The sequence below is a fragment of the Vicugna pacos genome, chromosome 1 (genome assembly GCF_048564905.1).
Source record: "Vicugna pacos chromosome 1, VicPac4, whole genome shotgun sequence".
NCBI lineage: Eukaryota > Metazoa > Chordata > Mammalia > Artiodactyla > Camelidae > Vicugna > Vicugna pacos.
Window position 1 is genome coordinate 63,953,410 of NC_132987.1, and position 23,008 is coordinate 63,976,417.

Here is a 23,008-nt window from a genome sequence, read left to right on the forward strand (position 1 = left end):
TTCTCCTGTGGTCAGGAAAAGCAGCTTTTCTAAGCCATTTCTGCCCCCCAGACACTCACAGAGTAAGGCAATCTGTGTTCTGGCCCTACACTCATTAACTGTGGGGTGCAGGGCGAATCATTTCTCTCTTGGCCTCTACTTGCTCATCTGTAATCAGGTGTGATTGAACTAAATAGCCACCCAAATCCCTTTCACGCTGTAACATCATGTGACTTTATTCCCAGACACAGAAGAGCTAACAAGTCTGTCCTTTATTGCCAGGAAGAAAGCACGCAGGGAGTTGTCTGTCCGGTGTGTGCAGAAGGGAGCTGCACTCAGTTTCTTCCCTAGGATTTTCCAAATTATCCTTGCAGTGTGGCTGAGGCTTATTTAAAAAGCTATTTACTTTCCTTAGAATATTGATTTAAACCTGGTTGGAGGGGAGAGCCTTACATTGTTTATGAGACACTGCATTATGCCTCCTGTGTTGCATGGAGCCTGGTTTTTCTTCACTCTTAAAAAAATTCTTTTTAGATAGACTTTACTTTTTAGAGCAGTTTTAGACTCACAGCCGAATTGAAAGGAAGGTACAGAGATTTCCTATATTCCTTGCTCCTATGCCTGCATAGCCTCCCTCATTATTAACATCCCTCACCAGAGGGTACAGTTGTGACAACTGATGAATCTGCACTGACACATCATAGTCGCCCCAAGTCCAGTTCACATGAGGGTTTACTGCTGCTGTTGTATATTCTATAGGTTTGGATGAATGTAGAAGGTATGTATCCATCATTATGGCTTCATAAAGACTATGTTCACTTTCCTAACAATCCCCTGTGCTCTGCCTATTCACCGCTCCCTTCCTGCTAACCCCTGGCAATCACTGGCCTTTTTTACTGTTGCCATAGTTTTTCCTTTTTCAGAGTGTCATGTAGTTGGATTCACACAGTATGTAGCCTTTTCAGATTGGCTTCTTTCACTTAATAATATGCATTTAAGATTTCGCTATGTCTTTTCAAGACTGAACACTGACTAATTTTCCATTGTGTGGCTGTACCACAGTTTGTTTATCCACTCACCTACTGAAGGACATCTTGGTTGCTTCCAAGTTGTGGTGATTTTGAATAAAACTGCTATAAGTGTACAGGTTTATGAGCGGATGTAAGTTGTGGTAAATACGAAGTTAATATTTAGTATTTACCTTGGGTGAGTACTAAGGTCGGCACTTGCTGGGTCACATGGTAAGTATGTCTAGTTTGGTAAGAAACTGCCAACCTATCTTCCAAAGTGGCTGTACCATTTAATGTTCCTACCAATATAAGAGTTCCTCACCAGCACTATTTTATTTTTCATTTTTTAATAAAACTACATTAGGCCCAGAGTTATGGGAAAAGAAGCTTAAATTTAATTAAAGTAAAAGAATAAAAGTATATGCAGTAAAAATTAAATCTCCTTCCCATCTTAAACCCCTAGGATCCAGGACCCCAGGTTCCTTCCCCAGAGGCAGCTTCTGTGGCCAGCTGCTTGTGTTTGGGCAAATACAAACATATACACTTATATGTTTGTATGTGGTCCCCTCCTTTATCATAAAACAGAGCATGTTATTTCTTGATACATGCCCAGGAGTGGAATTGCTGAATCATATAGTTGTTCTGTTTTTAGTTTTACCATATGATCCAGCAATTCCCCTCCTGGGTATATATCTGGAAAAAACAAAAACACTTATTCAAAAAGATGCAAGGACCCCAATATTCATAGCTGCATTATTTACAACAGCCAAGACATGGAAGCAACCCAAGTGCCCATCAACACTGGTTGGATAAAGATGTGAGAGAGATATATATACACACACATACACACATACATATATTTATAAAATGCATGATATAGATACATTATATATTATACATATACATTATATATTTTTATATATATACACATACACAATATTCCACACAATGGAATATTACTCAGCCATAAAAAGAATGAAATTCTGCCATTTGCAGCAATGTGGATGGACTTGGAGGGCATTATGTTAAGTGAAATAAGTCAGACAGAGAAAGACAACTACTGTATGATATCACTTATATGTGGAATCTAAAAAATAATGGAAATGATGCATATACAAAACAAAAACAAACTCACAGATATAGAAAACAAACTTGTGGTTAACAAAAGCGAGACAGACAAATTAGGGGTATGGGATTATCAGATGCAAACTACTATCTATAAAATAGATAAGCAACTAGGATATATTATATAGCATAGGGAATTATAGCCATTATCTTATAATAACTTATAATGTAGTATAATCTACAAAAATACTGAATCACTGTAGTGTACATCTGAAATTATAATATTGTAAATCAACCATACTTCAATAAGAAAAGAGACCATGTTATACACATTGTAGCATAAACACAGCTTTTTCTTAAGAGCAGTGATTTTCACCTATAGGATCATGTGAATCTTAAAACAGTTCTGAGGGTTGTTAGTCACATGATCTATTCTGAAATCAAAGCTCAGAATCATTTCAGTGGACAGAGATGAAGAAAGTGGCTAGCCAAGACCACCGTTTGGCCAGTGACCTATCTTCCCTTCTCGGGTCTCATCAGTTCTCCAGAGATAGGAAGGATGCTGCACCTGGCCTCGTCTTGGAGTCCTGGCCAGCGGTGCAGAGACCACTGTAACATTCTTCTCACCATTTATTCAGGTCATCCACTCAGAAAGCCAGAGGTGGAGTGTCCCCGCACTGCTTGCTCTTGGAATGTTCACTGAGTTAATCCACATTGTTCCCTTACTATCCCTTTCCTTTCTTCCTGGGTCTGTATGCCATGATGCTAACCAGAATAGAATATCTAGCTTCTTTTTGGAGCGTCCTGCCTGGTCTTCCCTGTAATTGAGCTATTCACATCTTCCTGAAAAAATATGATGCTTTCTCTAAAATGGTTGTGGGAGCCCTACCTAGTGTTGGAGGACCGGACGTCAAGGTTCTGGAGGATCCTTGAGGTCCAACATATTTCCGTAATCCGTGCAGTTAGAAGACTGCCATCCCTCTCTGAGCAGACTCACCCACCAGCCTCTGACCTTTACTGTTGACAAGCGCTTGGCTCCAGAATTTTAGCAACAAACTTCCTAGAGACGTAAGAAATTATGTATTTGTTTCTAGCTGTTCTAAGAGGGTACCATGGAATAACACAGCTAAGGAACAGAAAGTGCCCGGGAGGGAGGCATGAAGGATTAAATGTATGTTTCTGGGTGTTATTTGTTGTCAATCTATGGATTTTTAATCTCTTTCTACTCCATTGCAGGTCCCACCAACCCTTGCCAAGAGGATTCCTGTAAGGGTGGTTCTTTGTGTGTGAGTCTGAATGATACATTTTTCTGCCTGTGTCCAGAAGGGCAATATTATAACTCTTCCACATGCAGTAAAGGTGAGTGACAAGGGATGAACCATGTAGACCTGCCCCTCAGACCTAAAGTGGAATAGAAAACTTAAAATGATGGTGAAAAGAGCCTCCAGAATTCTAAAGGTAGAGGCAAATTTGGAGGCCACAAAGCCCCACCAAGTAGAGAAAAGTCACCTGTCTTTATCTCACTGGGACCTAGTGGGAGAGGAAATGGACAGAGTCAGACTTGGGAGCTAGTCCTGAAGGTACAGGAGTGCATGTGTCCCTTCACCTCACCAGTTCAAGGAACGGTGCCATGGGGTCAAAATGAGAATGAGAGGTGCTGAAGTCCCTGACAAAGTACAAAGGCTGCATAAACACAGGGTGGTGCTGCTCCGTGGCTGCTCTGATACAGAATAAGGCCGTATGCCTAAAACCACTCAGCCAGACAAGCCGGGCTACTTTGTCTCTGACCTTGGTCCTGTTCTCTGTTGTCATAGGATTAGCTTCTTCCAAACACCAAACCCTGTTTTTGGAGACTTAAGAGCTTCTCAGCTCTGAAAACGGACTTTAGGAGCAAATCAGCACTACAATTTTTTGGTTAGACCAGCTGACTGCTATGAAAGTCCAAGGCTGTTTACTGATTTATAAATGTGGATCTGTTTTCTGAATGAGAAATACCCTTCCTTCCCAGAGCAGACCAACTCTATAGGACATGAATGCACTGTACTGGCCACAGGGATTAGAGATATACCAAAACGCAGAAGGATGTCCTATCTTAAGCACTAATAATCTCATTTCTGAGGGTGCACTCTAAGTAAATGACCTCCAAAATAGAAAGCTCTGTGTATGAAGACGTTCGCTGTAAGCTTTTTTTCCCTTTTAAATAATTAAAAACACTAAAAAGAAATTAATGGAGGGAACATGTATTTCATAGAATACTATATAGCATTTAGAATGAGTTATGAAGCCTAAGTAATAATTTGGAAAAATGTTTGTTACGTAATAATAAGTAAAGAAGACTCATGATATATATTGGAGCTGTAAGGATGTAAACCAGGCACAGAGAAAACACAGAGCTGGGAGAAATAGGGGGTAATGTTTTTCGTATTCCCATACTGCCAGCAGTATCTTCATAAGTTTAGATTTTTTTCAAATAATCTATGTCTTAAACACAACGGAAATGGCCCTCTTTACACTAAATATCACAGAAATGTTCTGCTTGAATTTCAGGAAAGATATTCCCCGGTACAATTACATTCAAAACATCAAATGTAGAGGACTTGGAAGATGAAAATTCTGTGGCCTATCAAAAATTACATTTTGAAATTACTGAATTTGTAAGTATTTTCCAACTATCTTTTCCATACAGATATTCTTTATTCTAACACTGACTTGTAGACTAGAGACTGACCTTCAGGTGGTTCACATGGGTGTGGCTGTACCAGTGGTTCAAACAGAAATGCACCTTTATTGGCTGGTAAACAGTAACTGTCCCCAGCTCCTGGGTGTCACTGCTTCCTGGTTGCCCGGCTCCTCCTCTGGGGCCCTGGTCCCTGCACCCCCGCCCCTACACCTGGCGGCCATGCCATACTCGTTCTTACACAGGCTATTAAAATATTTTTAAATGGACAGATAAATGTAATGATGCTTTAAAATAGATTATTTTCATAGTCTTGAAGAGAAAAAAAATTAAAGATGTTTTTCTTTTTACAATCAAATTTGCACATTTTCCTGTGCTTGTCTGGCTTTTTTAACATCTGGAAGAGGAACTCCATCTGAATTAACATCCATTATTCCATTTTCCCATGTTCAAAAATGTCAAAATGAACAATAGCTTCGTTTCATTTTGATTACTGTGAGTAAGAATGTCAACATGGAGAGATGGAGATCTTCATTCTGGACCCACTGCTGTCAGACCTGGAAGGTCTTAGGGCCTCCGGCCAGTGTTTCTCAAAGTTTGGTTTTAAGGAGAAAATGTTAGTTTGTAAAGACATCTTAGAATTCTAGTAAGATGTTAAAGATTAACATCTTACTCTATGTCAATGTCTTTCAATTTGAAATTATATCATTACAAAAGAGTTTTGTTATTCGAATTGGTTAAACGTGAAAAATTATTATCCAAGTGATTTACAGACATACAGAGAGAGTGAGGGCTCACTAGCAAACAGCCGGTGCCAGGCACTGCTCTGATAAGACCCATGACCGCAGTGTAGTGTCCCGGGCTTGCCCTGCCCCTTTGCTGCACCACCTGTGCACCAGGGGCCAGCTGGCCGGACCTAGCCTCTTACCCTGGGTCTTCATTCCAAGTCCCCGCTTGCATGATACGTGGTACATTGAGGACAGTAACACCAGTGTGTTCCTGCTTCCAGGGAACCCCCGATGGTCTTGTGTGGCTTTACCAATCTCTGGCCACTGTGGCCACAGCACTTCCCACCTTGCTCTGAGTACGAGCGTCCAAAACCCCCTCTGGCTACAGGCCTAGGCTCCAGGCTTCAGAGTCTAGTTCAGTGACTTGATCTCAGGCAGCTCTCAATGATCCTGGGGAAGCAGGAAGGGATAGAGCACTCTTGTAATTTCTAAGAGGCTATTAATCTGAAAGGGAAACACCAGAACTCCTTTGCAACAACTAGAGGTGGGGAAAGAGAGACATTTACTTTCTTCCAGGTCCTCTTAGCAAACTCTATAGCCAGGGCAGTGCCAGCTCAGGCCCTGAGACGTCTCCCAGGGTCCTTTTTGTCCCCAGATAGATTCAAAGGGACAGTCCGCACAGGGTTTTGGAGTTTCCCTACTGCTGCTGCACCTGGCATTTTATGCATAATATTTCTAATTCTCAAAATCGCCACATGGGGGAGACGGTGCTGTGGAACTGTTTTGCAGGTGAGGTAGGCAGTCAAGGATCAGGAAGGCTGAGCAACTGGCTGAAGGTCGCCCAGCTGATGAGTGAGGACGGGGTGGGGGGATGTGAACCCAGACCTGCCTGACCACGGAGCTGCTTCTCCCTCCCTGCTGGCTCTGTTGTGCAGTGGAAGCCGGCAGCCCTGTTTGGATAACTCCCGCCCTCCTGCCCAGCCTTGCAGCCCTTCCGCTGAAGAGGTGTATATCCCCAAATCCTCAAAGGGTGGCCTGGAAGAGGAAAAAATGGGAACCTTTTTCCAATGGCAGATGCTAATTTTGCAATCTCTTCTTTAAGATTAAGGAAATTAAATGGGCAGTGGTCAGTAGGGGAGCTGATGGAAACTTGGAGGTCATTCAGTGGACTTTTTTCAAGTAGACACCTGGGGCCCTGATGGTTTACAGAAATACCAGCCCTTCTTAATATTTAAAAGAATTGAAAAGGAATCTGACATATTCCAGATATAAGGCTGCCCAGAATAAGGAGAGCATCAAATTTATTTGAATTTGACTAGAATGAAAGAGAAATGTTTTAACATCTTTCTAAGTGACATTGGTTGCCAAGATCTTTTAAAATGTAGGGCCCCCGTGGGAGAAAAATAGTAAAATTCTTGGATTCTAAGACAGTTGCACCAACCCAGTTCAACACTCATGTAATAAACATGGAGACTGGGGCCCAAAAAGGAGAAGGCACGTCCAAGGTCATGACTTTCACATTTAATTCCCTCAGTCATCAGTCAGCTGGTGTGGGTGAGTGTTTCCTGAGGGCTGCCTGGTGCTGGGCGCTGTGGGACGAGGATGGGGTGAGCAGGCGGGAGGGGGGGTGTGTCATAGGAAAGAGAAAATGAACCTCATTCTTGGCATCAAAGAACTTATGTTCTAATTGGGACCCCTCATCCCCTCACCCCTGCCAGAGTCCCAGCTTTACCTCTGGCCACGTCTGTATAAGTTTCTAGAGTTGTCTCTGCTCTTGGGACACAACTCGAGCCTAGCAAAATCTACCTGTGCTGGAGCGCCTTCCAGCGCACAAAGCCACGATCCTTTACTCCCCCTCCTCGTCTACACCTGTGGCCCTGGGTGGTGGAAATTACTGCTATCTCGCACTTTCCAGTCAGACAGGGAGGTTCAAAGAAAGCTGACAGGGGGAGAAAGGTGGCACTTGAGCCTGCTTGCCCTGAGCCCAGCCGCTTCTGAAGGCCGGCCTGGGCTGCCGCTCCCTCCGCGCCCTGGCCCCGCACCACCCGCTGAAGTGCTGGGAGGCTGCTCTCCTTTGTGCCACTCGCTCTGCTTCTCTGCAGCCTGGAGGGAGTTTCTCTGAACGCCCAGGGTAGATCATACTCCCGGTGGTGCTCCCCTCACTCAAGTTCCTGGTGTAGCCCCCATTGGCTCTCAGGCTGGGTCTGCCCACCTTGGTCATCTCCGTGTTCCTGGCCTGACGCCCTGGGAAGGCAGGCAATGATGTGTTCCTGGGTAAATGATGGGTGTATGAAGTTTGCATACAGATAAGTGTTAATAGACTTGCAGAACTTCACCGTGGCTTTGATAAGACCAAACTGAAGTTAGTCACCTGATTTTTAAGAGTGTGATCATTGATTAGACTGAGTGCTTTAGGTTTCCTGCTTTTTCCTGGGTAGCTCTGAATTATATCAGAATCTTACCATTTCAGAGCAAAACTTACTGAAAGGTGTTAGAGCGTATGTAAAGAATAAATAATTTGCTGTAGTATTTGTATAAATGAGTTTAGAAATGGACCTATGCTAAAACATAGATACAGTATCACATTTCCCCCCTCTTTGTAGTTATTAAATCTGTTCTTTTCCTCCACAGTTTAAAAAGGCATTTAACAATTCTGATTACGGACAGACTGTAATTGTTAAAATAAGGTAAGTTTGCTGTGGACTGAAGGGGAACTTTGGAAGCAGGTGTGTGTATGCCTATCTTCCCATCTTCTCTGGCATTCCCCGTGAGGCACTGAGGCCCTAGGGTGGCGAGTCACATGTCAGGAAGAGCACGCACTGCAGAGGCCCCTGCCTCCGATGTCACACTGAGCCGCGCCTGGGTGCGCAGGGTGTAGCCTGGGGACAGCAAGATGCTGCCTGTGATTGGCGACGCAGCAGTGTGCACACGTGACATCACCAGTCATCAGTTTGTTAGGTTTGATCCCTTGGCTACAAACCATGTTCCTTCCAGGGGGCCAGGAGCAGAATGAGTGGCTCACGGCCATCTCTTCCCTCATGGGGGGAATGAGCAGAGAGGAGTTCCCCAGGCACACACCTGGCCACTGAAGGGCCCGTCCTGAGCTCCTTCTGAGGAAGAACAGGCATTCAGTGAGCACATGAACATGCAATGACCAGGGTTACGTGCTACTTAGGAACCCAAAGAGGCAGAGGAGCCTCAAAAAGTCAGTGATTCCATCTCAGCCTTCTCTAAAGCATGCTGACACACAAGTGCAGCAGGCTAGGGAAAGGCAGCTCTAAGATGAACGGAGTCGTGCAGAAAAAGCAGCCCTAATGTATTTGTATTTTATGGTTTTACTACCTCATCTATCTTTATAAGCTTTGTCAAATCCTTACTGGAAAAATGTACACTATATACATTCGTATATATAAATTCAGAGAAGACCTCCTAAAGCTGGTGCTTTTTGATCTTGGCGGTGAACAAGGGTCCCATGTGATTGGTGGCCAGGACAGCAGGCAGCCAATAGGAGGTCCAGGGCAAGCGGCAGGCAGGGAGCTGAGCCCCGATGCGGAGGCTCAAAGCTGGAGGTACAGCCACCAACTGTCAGGGCATTAGGTTTGGTTTAGGGGAAAATGGAGTTCGTGCATCGGGATGACTGGATAAAAACACAACCAGTGCAGTGTGGCGGTGTCAGCTAAATCTGCACTCGAATCTTGGCCTTGGCACCTTCTTGCTGTGTGAAGTTTGAAACTGTGAACTTCTGTTACCTCATCTGTACAACTGGGATAATCCGATCAACTTTTGGAACCCTGGGAGGAGCAAATGAGATACCCTGGGGAAGATTCCCTGTGAAAAGTGCCTGGAACCGAGTCAGTTTCAACTCATGTTAGTTCCCGTCTGTTTCCCGTCCAGAATAACAGACCCTGCAAGTGTGAGGGAGAACTGGCCCCACAAGGTCATCTGGGGGTTCCCTGACGCTCTGGCACTCCCGTCATTCCTAAGGAGTTACTGAAAGGGAGCCAGCGGTGTTTGGAGGCAACCCCTTACCTGTGAGCTCAGTGTCCCGGGGAGGAGTGACTCCCTTCAGCTCAGGGGCCCTGCCCGGCACGTGGACCTTGGTTTCTCTTCCAAAGGCATTTATTAGGCCCCGGACCAGTGCCCTTGCCTCTGATTCCCCAAGATCTTTTTATTTCCTGCCCAAATGTTGGAATAGGAAGGAGTCTCAGAGCTTCTCGAACACTCGAAGCTCTGTTTGGACAGAGGAGGACACTCAGGTTCAGGGCAGCGGGGACTGGTCTTGGGCCACAGGAGACGGTGTGCTGTCCATCCTGGGTCTCGATCCCTGGGCGCTTAACTGCAAGCCTCGCTGTCGTCCTTCATTCTCCACCTCTTGTCGCTTAAGTGCGCGGCTGCTCCAGGGTTCCCTGTAACTCTTCTGTGAGTGTGACATCTTGCCTCCTGACTTGGGGTGTGTGCTAGTAGGTTCTCTGAATCAATGAATAATGGACGGCATTTCTTTCCTAGCCCCACTGCAGAATTATACCGTAGATCTCTGGGCATCTTTCAACTGATAAAGAATTGCTTGTGTCAAGTACCCCTTTCTCGCTGCCCTGTTCCTTCCACTCCCGCCTTCAAATCCTACTATGAGCAAATTACTGTAGGAAACTTTTAATTAGAATTTGAAGCCCATTTTTCGTTTTGGAATCCCTTTTTATGGGATGATTCCTAAAAAGCAGAATTTGGTTCATGTTCGGGATTTTCTTGATTGTTCTGCAGAACCCGCATGGCAGTGAACATTTCCTAAGTAGATTGGTTATGTTTTCAAGCTTCTGTGTTTATTCAGATGTCAAAAGAGAGTACAGGAAAATAATTAGACAGGAAAAATATATCCTGAGTCTTAAAAAAAACACGGACACTAATCAGAGAGGGAAGCAGGTTTTAACAGTCGTTTCTCTCTCTCTCTCTCTCTCTCTCTCTCTCTCTCTCTCTCTCTCTCTCAGTGGTTGTATGACTTGATTCCTTTTGGATAATGAAACAGAACTTGGCACAGCTGTTCTTAGGGCCCCAAATTGCAGCGCTGATTCGAGAGAGAGTCCCTTACGATGTCCTGGACGTAGGAGGACTTAGTGTCTGGGGATGCGATGTGGGGCTGTATGCTGATGCTTCCCCCAGCCCCACCCTCCTTGGGATCAGTTCTTCTCTGGGTCCTATGTGCCCAGGCCCAATCTGCATGCACTTTGAAGCTGCCTGCTGGCTTCCTGGGCCTTTTCTGGGAATGACCCAGACTCTGTGTGGTGGATTACTGCTCTCTCTGTGCGCAGGGAGGAACACACACCCATCTGTCTCTCTCAAAGCACAAGTCTGAGATTTTACAGGTTGTTAAGAAATGTACTCCTGATTTTCTGCAGAAAGTGACAGTTTCCTATTTCAGATGCGACTTCTACTTCTGGTTCACTCCGGGCTCCTAGATGCTAAAAAAGTTTGTCCACAATGTTTTTACGTACCTTCCAGCAGGACCTTATTGTAGCCATAGATTTCCTCTGAATGCACATCGAATAGAGATCTCTGGGCTATGAACTGCCATCTTACTGCAACCCCAGGTCTCCCTATGTGGGCCTCAACTGTGGATTTAGAACAGTAGGTCGGGACTAGTGCTGGGAGATTTGAGAGTCTGGGGGGTCTGAAGACCTATTTGTTGATGCTTAAGTTCAATTCATCAAGTAATGATTTCATTTCAGTCTTAGGACATCTTCAGCAAGATCTGAATTGCGTGCTGGTGACAAGGATGTTGACGTAGAAGTAGTAAACATCTTTAAGGAAACTACAGAACTAAATGAGACTACAGTATCTAATGCAATTACAAAAGCAATTGAAGACAATGCAGATGTCTTTACAGGATATACTGGTAAGTATCAAATAATTTTATTCCACGTTTACCTGAAGACCTATCTACGTTTTCATAAACTTTGCTATTATTTGTGTGAAGGGGGCCAGAAGAACTGGGTAATTGAATCCACAGACATCTGTCCTTTGACGTCCACAGACGAGTTTCCTTTGCACCGTCCTTTCTTCCTCCCTCCCTTTCCTCTCTCATGTGTCTTCTGCTCCTTCCTAACCGTCTCCTAAGTCAAAAAATGGACTAGTTTGTCCCTCTGCTTGGAAGGTAGTCTTGGACAAATAGCCTCTGAACATGGAAAAATGAAGAAGGAGAAAAAAGAGGGCTCTCTACCAAGTTAGAGCTTTCCAAATGCTCACAGAAAGTTTTGCTTATACTGTCTCTCCTCTAGGCAGACACACAAGCCCACAGCAGAGCTGTGACAGCTCGTTTCTGCTGTGTTACAAACACCCCAAACTTAGTGGCCTAAAGCAACCACCATTTATTTATTACCGCACCGTGATTCTCTGGGTCAGAATGTGGGCTGAGCTCAGCTGGGCACTTGTGCTGACCTAGGTGGAGCTTGGCTGATCTCTGCTGGGCTCACCTAGGCATCTGCGTTAGCTGCTGGGTGGGCCTCCTGGGGACCAGTTGATCTCAGATGACTCAGCGGGACAGTTAGTCTCTGCTCCACGTGGTCTCTCATCCCCCCAGCAGGTTAGTCCCAAAGAGTTTCAAGAGCAGCAAGAGGGCAAGTTTCAATACACAGCTGTTTCTGACTTTCTGCTTATGTTAGATTTACAACTGTCCTCATGGCCAAAGCAGTTTACATGACCAAACAGAGTGTGCCCGGTGCTGCTAGGGGCGTGGATACAGGAAGGCAGGAGGAAACTGGTACTATGACTGCAACCAGCACAGCCGTCCTCAGGAGGTCCTCCCCTCAGAGGGAGCTGGTAGGGCCGGCTGGCCTGCGGGAAGTTCTTCATCACTGGTTCTCCCTGTGGCAACCAAATCCAAAGGCTTCTGCTGAGGAACAATTTCTCTGACTTCTCTGTAGCCTCTGACACTGGTGCCCTCCCCGTCCTGAACTCCTCTTCTCTCTGGGCCTCCCCCCACCTTGCCCTGACCCCTGCCCGCCTCCCTCATCCTCATTTTTGGTCCTTCCAAGACTCCTCTTTTCGTCTCTTGAATGTTTGCTTTTTGATGTTTGGAACCTCCATGGCCTAGTTTGCAATATTTATTTCTCTTCTTGAAAATATAAAGAAATCCTGGTCATTGATCATTTTCCGGCACCTTCTCTCTCTCTCTTTTATCTTTTTTTCAAGATTCCACAAAGATTCACTGTTCTCTCAGGACCTGGAATATAAATGCTCTGGAATAAAATACTTCAACTTTTGTCAGCAGTGACGGGGGCTGCTCTGCTCTGTGTTCTTTCCGGGGACTTCAGTTCTCTTAGCCATGTCCATTCAACTCTTTTCCATCCAAGTATTACTTCCTGGTGGAAGAGACACACACCCCTTTACTGATTTACCCATTTTTCATGTTTAACCCTTTGCTCTTTGTCATTGGACTCTTGCTGTTGTTTCGGGTTTTGTTTGTGGCAAACTTGAACTCATTTGGGACTCTAGACTGTGTCACATGTGTAATATTCCATCTTTGGTCACAGGACCTTCTTTTCATATTTTGTTTCTGTCTCTCATCTGAGAGCTTCTGTGCAAACCATGCCAGTTTCTTAAGTTACAGACACTCTCCCACTGTAGTTTTTTTCTACATCTTTTGGGATCATTTGCAGCTGCACAGCTATAATCACATTTTCAGAGCTTCTTACCTTCTCTTCTACTTTCATTTTCCAGAGTCTCGTGCCATGGAACTACACCTTGTCCTTTCTGAACATGTCAACATTTACTCTAAGTCACATTCCTGTTTCTGGCTCTCACGTGATCCTTGTCTTCCAGGAGACCCATCACTTCTGCCTGCCGATAAATTTCTCCTTGGGGTCAGAATTTGGCTGAGGGTAGCAATTCATGCAGTCAGAACCTCTCCCCCTGGAAGGTGAAACTGTCAGCAGGGCAAGACAGAACCTTATCCTACGCTCTGCTTTGGGCTAGATGAGATCTCCAGCAAGTGCGAGGAAGTTGAGGGTTCCCATCAGCATGGGGACTGACCACTCAGAGTGGACACCAGATGAAAATAACCATTGTGCCCTTCAAGTTATAGTTGAGTTCCCTTTGCTGTTCTCTCATTTGGTTCCACTTGGCTCTGAGCTCTGGCCAACTTGAAACCGTTTAGCCTCAGACTGAGAAACGCTCTTCTTTACCAGCTGCTCTCAGCATCTCCCCATTCTGAGACCAGGCGTGTACTCTGAGATACATTAATACCACATGCTGCCAGCTCGAGGTGGCCACAGGAGCATGATCCACCCAGCAAACGGACGTGAGAGTGCCAAACTTCTGGAGAAAAACAGCTTCTCCTGCTCTCTTGCTCCTGCTGCAAAGACAGATGCTTCTGTGCCAAAAGCTGTAGAATCTCTTTCTCTAAGCTTGTAATTGGAGGCATTTTCAAAGGGCAGGTGACGAAGGAAGGCCAGGTATGGATTTGGGGTGTTTAGAAGAGAGTGAGCACATGTCTGCTCTACTGCTCCTATCCCCTCCCCGTCATCCATCCTCACATTCACCTGTTTATCCCTAGTGCCTTCCGGTCTGCCTCTAGACTAACGTACTTACCAGATTGCTTCCTCCTGCCATGCTTCTGCTCAAAATCGACCAGTGATTTTCAGGCTTATATGATAAACATCGATGTCCTTAGCCTTGTGTTCAAACCCTGCTCTACCTGTGAATGAACAAAACAACGATTCTTTGTTGAGTGGACACTTGCATTTCCATGATCTCGTTCAATTCTCGCAACAATCACATGAAACAAGAATCATTAGCCTTAGTTCATAGACGGAGGGAACGTGGACCCACCACCAATGAAATAATTGAACAGGAAGCCCACAGCCAATCAACGGCAGAGCTGAGAAATCCTGACGTTTCCTTCTCACCTCCCTGCCTCTCCCCTGTCGAAGTACAGCTCCGTCACTCCCTGACAACAATTCTTTACTTCTCTTCATGCCTCACTTACTGCACTTCAACACATTTTGTCTCTCCTTTGACTGTTCATATCTTCCCCATCTTTCAGCCCTTGGCCCAGTTCCCACCTCCTCCACAATGTGACCTTTAGCTACCTGAGCCCCTGAGTTCCCACTGTTCCTAAGGCTGCTGCTGGATGTGACAGTCATATAACTCTAAAGATGGGGCCCGAAACTTACACAGCTACTGTGTCCCCTGTGGAATCCAGCAAAGAGCCAGGTGCAAAAGAGGCCTTGAAATTGAACATAACTGTGCTGCATTGGATTGAATTAATTTGAATTGAGTAATATAGGATATAGATATAGAAGAAATGATTGGGGATTTGAATTTTAGAATCTCAGGTCTTTATTTGTTAAATCCCAAACCTATTAAAAAGCAATTATCACAACAATTGAGCAAGTGCTTTACAAGTCACCTTATCCATACTGTCTTCCTAATTCGTCTTTGAATTCTGTGTGCCTCTCAGAGCAAGACCGCTGTGACTACTACGGTTGTGAGAAGAAGGACCAGGACAACTGCGCCAGCGGTTTATTGTGTCAGTGCAAATCTGGGCTGGTGAGGCCCAACCCGCAGATCCCCATGTGTGTCGGTAAGGGCTCCCTCGGTTCTAAATGTCCCTCTCCACTCTCCTTATGCATTTTCAAAATACAGACTGTCCTGCTCAAGTTCCCATGTGCATTTCAGAGTCTAAGGGGTGGGAATGTTGGCTGTAGACCTACGGACCTGGGTGGGGCCTTGGCTGAGAGCCGGTGAGGAGAGCCTTGTGCAGCTTCACAGGGGGCACGTTACGTGCAGACCACTGAGCACTTCCTTTTACCTAGAAAGAGCAATGTGAAAAATACTGTATTCTGTGACGTGTCACTTTGGGTAGGAGGAGGTTGTGTCTGGAAATTACCCAGAAGTCACTCTGTTTTGCAGCCTTGAGTCCAACCTGTGATGACACCTGCAACGCAGAGAACAAGCAGCAATGTTTAGTGAGGAGCAACAGGAGCGCCGACTGCGTGTGCCTGCCGGGCTACCGGGAGGACAGTCACGGGGCCTGTCAACCGTAAGAGAAGACACTGCTTTTTCACCTTGCCGTAGCTGAGGCTGAGCGAAAGGATAGCGCTTGTAACAGATGTATGAGTTTAGGGTCAGGATGTTGGCTCCTGCCAAAAGCTGGTAGGTACAGAGCATCGCTACCATGGCTGTCATCATCACTATCGTCATCATAACCATCGTCATTACCACCACCAGCACCAACCACCCAACACCGCCTCTAGCACTGCCACCACTATCACCACCACCACCACCACCTTTACACCACCATTATCACCATCATCACCACCATCACCACCATCAGCAGCAGCAGCAGCAGCAGCTTTTGAACATCCTCTGTGTACTAGGAGCCACACTAGGTCATACTTCTCACACAACAGCACTGTCCCCATTTTCAGGTGAGGAACCTGAAGCTCAAAGAATATAAATAACGTGCCCTACCTCACAGGGCAGCAAATATTCAGCAGGGCCAGGTAGGCCCACAGCCCGTGGGGGTCCTGCTATGCTCCGTGCCTCTCAGGCTCAGCCTCCCCTGAATTGCTGAATCCTCCTGGGGCTCACAGCATGAGCATTCATGGTAGCAAATGGAAGCACGTGGGATTGTGTGCCCCCCTCAACCTTCCAGGTTTAGCCGGGAAGACGGGGAGGGTAAGAAAGAAAGGAAGAAAACGAGGTGGATCAGGGAGGATAAAGAGATGCAAGGATGACACGGAGGTTGGGTGGGAGGTCTGGCCTGCTCCATCAAGGCTCTTTACCACGGTTTCCTGCTCCTTGTATTTCAGGTGTGCATTTGGCTACAGCGGAGTCGGTTGTAAAGACAGTGAGTAGAAAAGTCTTGCTCTGTTATTCAATAACTGAGATACAAACCTTGACCACATTCAGAATCTGTCTAGTGCCCCAAGTCTCAGGCCTGTTTCTCAAAGACACAGAAAACCTGCCTGTGTTTGTCTTCTGGGTCAGGCCATCCCATGCCCACCCTTAGTCTCGGGCAGGGCCCCTCTGCTGTGGGAAACCACAGAAGTCAGCCCAGCACGTGGGCTGCTGCCTCTGGACTTGCCCCAGGCCAAGAAGGGAGTCCCAGCCTCGTGTTTCCTTCCTACAGTAGCTTAAATACGCCTTGTCTGCTGCTAGACAGGATCCAAGGCCAGTGTTTTCCAAAAATGTGTGCTCATGGGAGAGCAGAACTAGAAACAGACATTAAATATTCAAATCTTTTGTGTCTGAGAGTGATTTCTTAGTTTGCATGTGTTGTTGCAAATTCAGTTGCTTAGTTCTCTCCCACCAGATGGGGTCAATACTAACTTTATATGTTAAATTATTTTATATTTGAAATTGTATGTAATGAATTAAAAGATCAGTGATGAATGAAATACTCCTGTCAGTCTCTCGTTAGTGATGAGAAATGCTTTCAATTCCCACTATCTTTTGCTGTGAGGCTGGGTTTGCTAAAGCATTTCTCCTTTCTGGGCTTTCTGTGTCCACACCTATAAAATGAGAGTTTCAGACCAGATCACCGTTGAGGGTTTTTCCTAGACTTAATGGTTGATGGCCCCGTGAGTGAGCTGGAGGTGATACGCAGGGCAGTCATGCAGAAGAAAGAATCCAAGTGGTTAGAGCAGCAGCGTCCAACAGACACAGCACATGAGCTGCAGAACTAATTTCAGATTTTAAAAGTGTTAAGTAAAATGTAAAGAGTAAAGAGAAATAGGTGAAAATGATTTTAATAATTTTATTTCACTTGATATTGAACACGTTATCATTTCAACAGGTTATTAATCTAGGAATTATTAATGAGATGGATTACATTTTTTTCATACTATGTGTTTGGAATCCGCTGCACATGTTACACTTAAAGGCCAGCCCAAGGCCACTTTTCAAGGGCTCAGTAGTGCCAGACAGAGCAGATCTAGAGGAGGATGGGTGGTGATGAACCTCCAGGCTCTTCCCTCACCGGTTCCATCAGGCCATTTCCTGGATCCTCTGTTAGTGGCACAGTTAACCCCCACCTGGCCCCCCTAGTTTATCAGCAAGGTCAGCGATGGGCAGGCACAGGCAGCAGAGGCACGGAGGTGTGTGGACCTCAGATGAGATCCCACCCACCACGAAGCCCAGGAGGGTCCTGTCACCATGGCCTCCTTTGTGTTTATGGTCTTGGTTTATCTGGCAAGGCTGTCTCTTCTGATTGAGTTATGAAGACACAGATGGGGGTGGGTGGACAGAGGGTTAAAGGAGGTGGGCCACCCTCCATCCTGGCCCTGGAGGCATCGGAGACCACAGCCTGATTGTCCTCAGGGCCAGGACCCACTGGGAACGCACGCACCTGTGCAGTAGGCGGTGGAGGTGTGCTCAGGGGAGCCTCTCCTACTCGGCTCTTTTCCCTTTCAGATATTTACCTGATCATCACCATTGTGGGCATCATTGCTGGCATCCTCATCCTCGGCTTGCTGATAGCATTGGTCATCTCAATGAGGTACAGAATGAAGTGTCCCTTTTCTGGGACACAGCGACACCGTCATTACACTCTGGTTTCCAAACTTCCAGACGTGCCCAGACTTCCCTGGGCAAGAGCAGAAAAATACGGCGAGGCCTCTCTCACAACAGTGACCTTTTTTTCTTACCTGAATTTTCTTCTGATTCTGTAAGCTACACATGATCATTGAAGGAAAGAGAGAAATGTGTACAGGAGCGGAATAAACACTCACCCACAAAACCTGACACCCTGCAGCCACCAACATTTTGACATACATTCTTCCAGGTTGTTTCTACCTGTTAAAATGACATACATAATTTTGTATTCTTTGTGTTTTTAAATTTTTTTCCTGAGGCTTGTTTTTGCTTAATACTGTACTGTGACAGAGCAGCCGCTCTCTGATGGCACTGAGACTCGTTTGTTAGCGTATTTGACTCCACTGATGTTGTCAGACCTAGTTTTCATCAATCACTCCCCTGTCCAGGTCCTCGCACAAATAGCCAGACAACCTCAAGTGAGCCCCTGGGCTTTAGAAACATGATCTCCTCGTGGCTGCTCCTCAACGCGGTGTCTTAAGTGCTCTTCTTAAAACTTGAGTGGGGTCCATTCATTTCCAGAATGAGTAGAGAGCTCGAGTTCCCTCCATGAGCAGGGTGGAAAGCTGTTATCCAGTCCATTCTAAATGTGCCAAGTGAGGAGCCACTGTGGTAAAAAAACAAGCTGCTTTTTTAAAATGACATTATCTCGTATCATATTTTGGCAAAATAGGTATTTTTGCACTGTAACAAGAGAGGACACATAGAGTTTATGTTCCTAAAATATTATTTTTTTCTTCTATTCCATTTTGATACTAACTCTTCCCCAGAGACCTGCTTACCAGGATGCCAAGCTGGGAAGTGAGAATGACTCCTTTTGCAGGGAGAGGGCCAGGACCCAGGGTTCTGGAGCCAGGCTGTCTCTCTCGGGACTGGCTCCTGCCCTGCGGGGCTGTGGGGGGACGCTCGCCCCTGGGACAGCCCCGGTTCTCGGTTCTCCCTCCTAGTGCAGAGCCTGGCTTGCTCTTAGCTCAGCCTCAGACTTGTGACTCTTGGGAGCAAGCCAGGAGTTATCATTTCTTGTCCATTTCAAGGGAAAGAAGCCTCTCCTCTGTCATCTTAGACGGGAGGGCTGTCACAGGGCAGGGGCTGTACTGTGGGCTGGGCTGGCCATCATGGTCACCAGGGGGCTGGGTCTTCCTTTACGACATTCCCAGTGTCTGAGGCTCACCCTGGGACTGCCCTGTGGCCATCATGGGTGCCTCTGGCCCCACGACCCACTCTGAAGGGCAGGACTGTGGCTGGGGGCCAGAAGAAAGAAGGTCATGACCCAGGTTCACTGGGAGCAGATGCCTCCCTCACCTGAAAGTACTTCCACTTGGCTTTGACCCCTTGAGGTCCCTGAGGGCCTCAGCAGAACCTGGGAAACTTCGGTTCCTCCTCCTGAGACCTTTATACCTGGGACTCACTTTATTCACTGAGGTGCTTCTGTGGATAGTGACTCTGACTGAATGAAAGTTTTGTCATAAATCATCTTTTTTCTTTGACCTTTATTATCATTTCCATAAAGAATTCAAAGACACACTTAACAATACTAACATTATTAGCAAATAGTAAATGGGATCAGTAGAATGAGACAGTAATGCTGGACCAGGATTAACGTTCTGGTTTTGGTCGTTTCCTGGAGCTTATGAGTGGACTGAGGGAATCTGCATGGAATGAAGTAATGAGACACTATGGGTGACGGACATCAGGTCTGCAGCTTGTTCTTAAATGGCTCAGAAATATTAACAACGGGGGAATATAGGTGATAGATGTATGGGAGCTTCGTGTAATACTCTTTTTTGTAACTTACATGTACATACGAAATTATGTCAGAATTTTTAACATTTTTTAAAAAGAATATTAACATTTGCTTCACAGAACTTGCTACCATTGTCATATTCTAATTTCTGTTACCAATTACAGTTCAAAGAGCAAAAAGAAGAATGTGGAAGAACAGAACCTGATTGAGAACGACTTTCACAGTCTGAGACTGTATGAGACTACTGGCTTTAGCAACCCAGGAGCAGATGGGAACATCTTCCCTAAAGTCAGGGTGAACGTCCCAAAAGACGGTCGAGCTCAGAATCCCTATTCGAACTAGGGTTGTATACCCAACCCCGACTATTAGGTGAGCCTTTACGTGCTTTCTGTTTCCTTTGCTGAGTGAAATGCCCCAGGGACCTGGCTGTTGTATCATCACCAGCCCTGGCTGTCCTGTAGGCTGTTTTTTTAATCCAAAGCTATTGGAAATAGCCACCACCTGGTCCCTAACACTGACCATCTATGTGACTTTAAACACATCGCTTAATTTCTCTGGCTGTCTATTTCCTCAGCTGTAAAAAGAGGAGCTTTAATTTAGATGCCTTTATGGTCTCTTTACATCCGTTTCTACGGATATGACTCCGGTGGTTGTGATGGCAGCTCCCAGACCGTTGCAGGACCTAGGACCTGGCTCAGGCCTGGGCAGCACTGTTGGATGTAAGCACGGTCCTGTGTACATGGGCCCTTCCCATCCAGCCCACAGAAGGCAAAGCTCCGCTCTCCTCCCCGCAGACCTCAGGGCAGCCAGATCAATTTCTGAGGCTGGTAATGCTTTGTTTCCCATGGGAGGGCTTGCGAGGAGACTAGCTCGTCCTCCTTAGATGTGCACTGGGTAAGCGCAGCTGGCACTGCTTAGTGTGATGCTGGGAGGAGGAAGCCTGTCAGGGGACTCCTGCGGGGAAGAGGGACAGGACAGAAGGAAGGAGGGATGGCCCAGGAAGAGGAGGGAGCCAGAGAGGAGAGCAGAGAGGGGAGGAGAGAAAGGATTTGTTTTCAAAAGGAAGAGTGGGGAGAAAGGGAAGGAGGGAGAGGTGGGGTGAGGCATCCCCAGGAGAGTAGAAAATAGGCTGAGAGAGGAGGAGACACGGGAGGTGTGGGAGGGGCTGAGGAGGGAGCACAGCATCCGGACTCCCCACCCCCACCCGCGCCCCCGAGGGCGATCACTTCTGCGGGCGGCCCTGGTGAGAGAGTCATCCTTTGAGGACCTTAATGCACTTTGAACATTCTGGGAAAACCTGACTTATTTTTATTCTGAAATCCTATGGCTGATTTCACACATCAAGTTCCTTTTAATCATGGAAGTGTGTGCGCCACGGGACGATTCCACAAAGTGCGCCACGTGGGGTCAGACACAGGTCTAGTCAGCAATTGCCAGGGACGAACGTTCCGTGGGCACCCCTGTTGATCGTACCTGAGGTGAACCTTAACCCTCGAACTCATTTCAAACCTTTTCTCCACATCGCTGGAGCCCTTACCTCAAGTATAACCTCAGAAGAAAGCCCTTTGGTGGCTGAGTCGGCATGGGATTTAGATCAGACACCTGGCTTCACAGCCTTGCCCTTCCTGCTACTAAGTCTGTGGTCTCGGGTTGTTACCTGACTTTTCTGGGTTTGTTTTCTCATCTGTGAAATGGACAAAAGGATGCCTCCCTCAAAGGATAAAGATCAAATAAGCTAATATGCATAAAGAACTCAGCACAGTGATGGGTTCCAATTGGAACAGTAGTATTAAATAATGTTAATTAAAATTATAGTAATCCTTTATGAATCTAAATTGTCTCATACATTTCTGTTGGAATACTTTTCTAAGAATTCCCCCCCCACCTCTCTTTTTGTCTAGGATGGTAAAAGTTCGGGACCATTCATGGCCCTGAACCCAGCACATGAGCTTTTACTTCGAGTGTTTGGAAGACTGAAGGAGACGTGAGCAGCTGGGAAGCTCTGACATTTGGGATTTCTCTTCCAACCAACACCTACCTAGCCTCTCTGAATGGAAGTTGTGACAGTTTGCAGTGAATACAGCTTGTTTGCTAAGTACCTATGAAATTAAATGCACACAGATGGGACCAGCACTTGTTAAGATAGTTGATTTGCTCCAGTCAGTACAGGGGTTGGGGATTCTTTTACACGGTGGAGCACAGTAACCATTTCCAATCTAGACAGAAGTGCCCAGATTGCTCACTTCTGGAAGAGCCTACAAGAGTGTCGCTTTGAGTTGATAGCCTGTGCATAAATGACCTAATTCTGGGAGACTCTTACACATCAGCTGTGGAGTTCCCAGGGGATGGGAGGAGACACCATCCTTTAAGGTTCTTGGGTTCATTCTCTGGCAAGTGACTGTAAGGAAGCTGGACGGGGAGGCTGAGTCAGGGAGAAGATACCCAGGACCCACCTTCACCCTCAGTCCCCGCCTCGATGAGCGAATGGGCACTTCCTCTACTTCGTGTCCTACCCAAGACTCAGAAGCTAGGAAAGGGTGTGAAGACAAAACTCCCAGAGCAAGAGGTTAAAGTCACTTCAAACTTGTAGGCCTTCTGTCCGGCTGATGGTGAGAGGCAGCTGTGCTCTGGATCCAGATGTTCAGCCTTGTGATGCAGATTCCAGAGGTATCTCACTGAAGCTCCAGCCTTCCCTGGGGACAGAGGCTTAACGGGGCCACCAACACACACACAGCCAAGAATGGTGGCAGTCATATCCAGTCATATCCAGTTTCTTTAATGTCAGTTGTCTCCTTGTTTATGTCTAGTCTCCTTGCAAGTCATTTTAATTTGCTTTTATTGTTATTATTTGTTATTGACTGTTAACAAATAAAGTTAACAAATATTTAGTAGCTGGTGTCCTTCCTTGTGTTTGGGACTTTGGATGATGCACATAGCAGTTACGTGTCACTTTCAATGGCAAACACAACACATGGCAAACCAATATGACTGACGTCTGCTGTCCTCATGAGGGCCTGTTGGAATACCCAAGGTAATTTATCTTTTCATGGAGTAGTTATTTTCGGCTGCTTCTCCATGCATACCCCACTACTCTTCTATTATGAAGCAACCAAATATTTTGGATGAGACTATCTGCCCGTCAGCTCAAATGTAGGAGCCCAAGTCATTCAGCGGAATCCTGTCCACCCTCCTTGCCACAGGCATTGACTTAGCACAT

General features: G+C 46.1%; 1 protein-coding gene across 1 annotated transcript; it reads left to right on the forward strand.

Annotated features, from left to right (window-relative positions):
• Window positions 1-744: 744 nt before the first annotated feature.
• On the forward strand, window positions 745-22,679 carry LOC102534710 (mucin-13). The gene is made up of 11 exons (XM_072970789.1): window positions 745-757; window positions 3,291-3,413; window positions 4,602-4,708; window positions 8,091-8,146; window positions 11,180-11,346; window positions 14,911-15,033; window positions 15,363-15,492; window positions 16,265-16,302; window positions 17,868-17,952; window positions 19,956-20,160; window positions 21,693-22,679. The coding sequence occupies exons 1-10, from the start codon at window positions 745-747 to the stop codon at window positions 20,131-20,133; spliced, it is 1,020 nt and encodes a 339-aa protein (XP_072826890.1). The 3' UTR covers window positions 20,134-20,160; window positions 21,693-22,679.
• Window positions 22,680-23,008: the final 329 nt, after the last annotated feature.

Coding starts and splice junctions, on each gene's coding strand:
- LOC102534710 (XM_072970789.1), top strand. Junction 15,034..15,362: donor GCAGATCCCCATGTGTGTCG/GTAAGGGCTCCC, acceptor TCTGTTTTGCAG/CCTTGAGTCCAACCTGTGAT. Junction 17,953..19,955: donor GCATTGGTCATCTCAATGAG/GTACAGAATGAA, acceptor TACCAATTACAG/TTCAAAGAGCAAAAAGAAGA.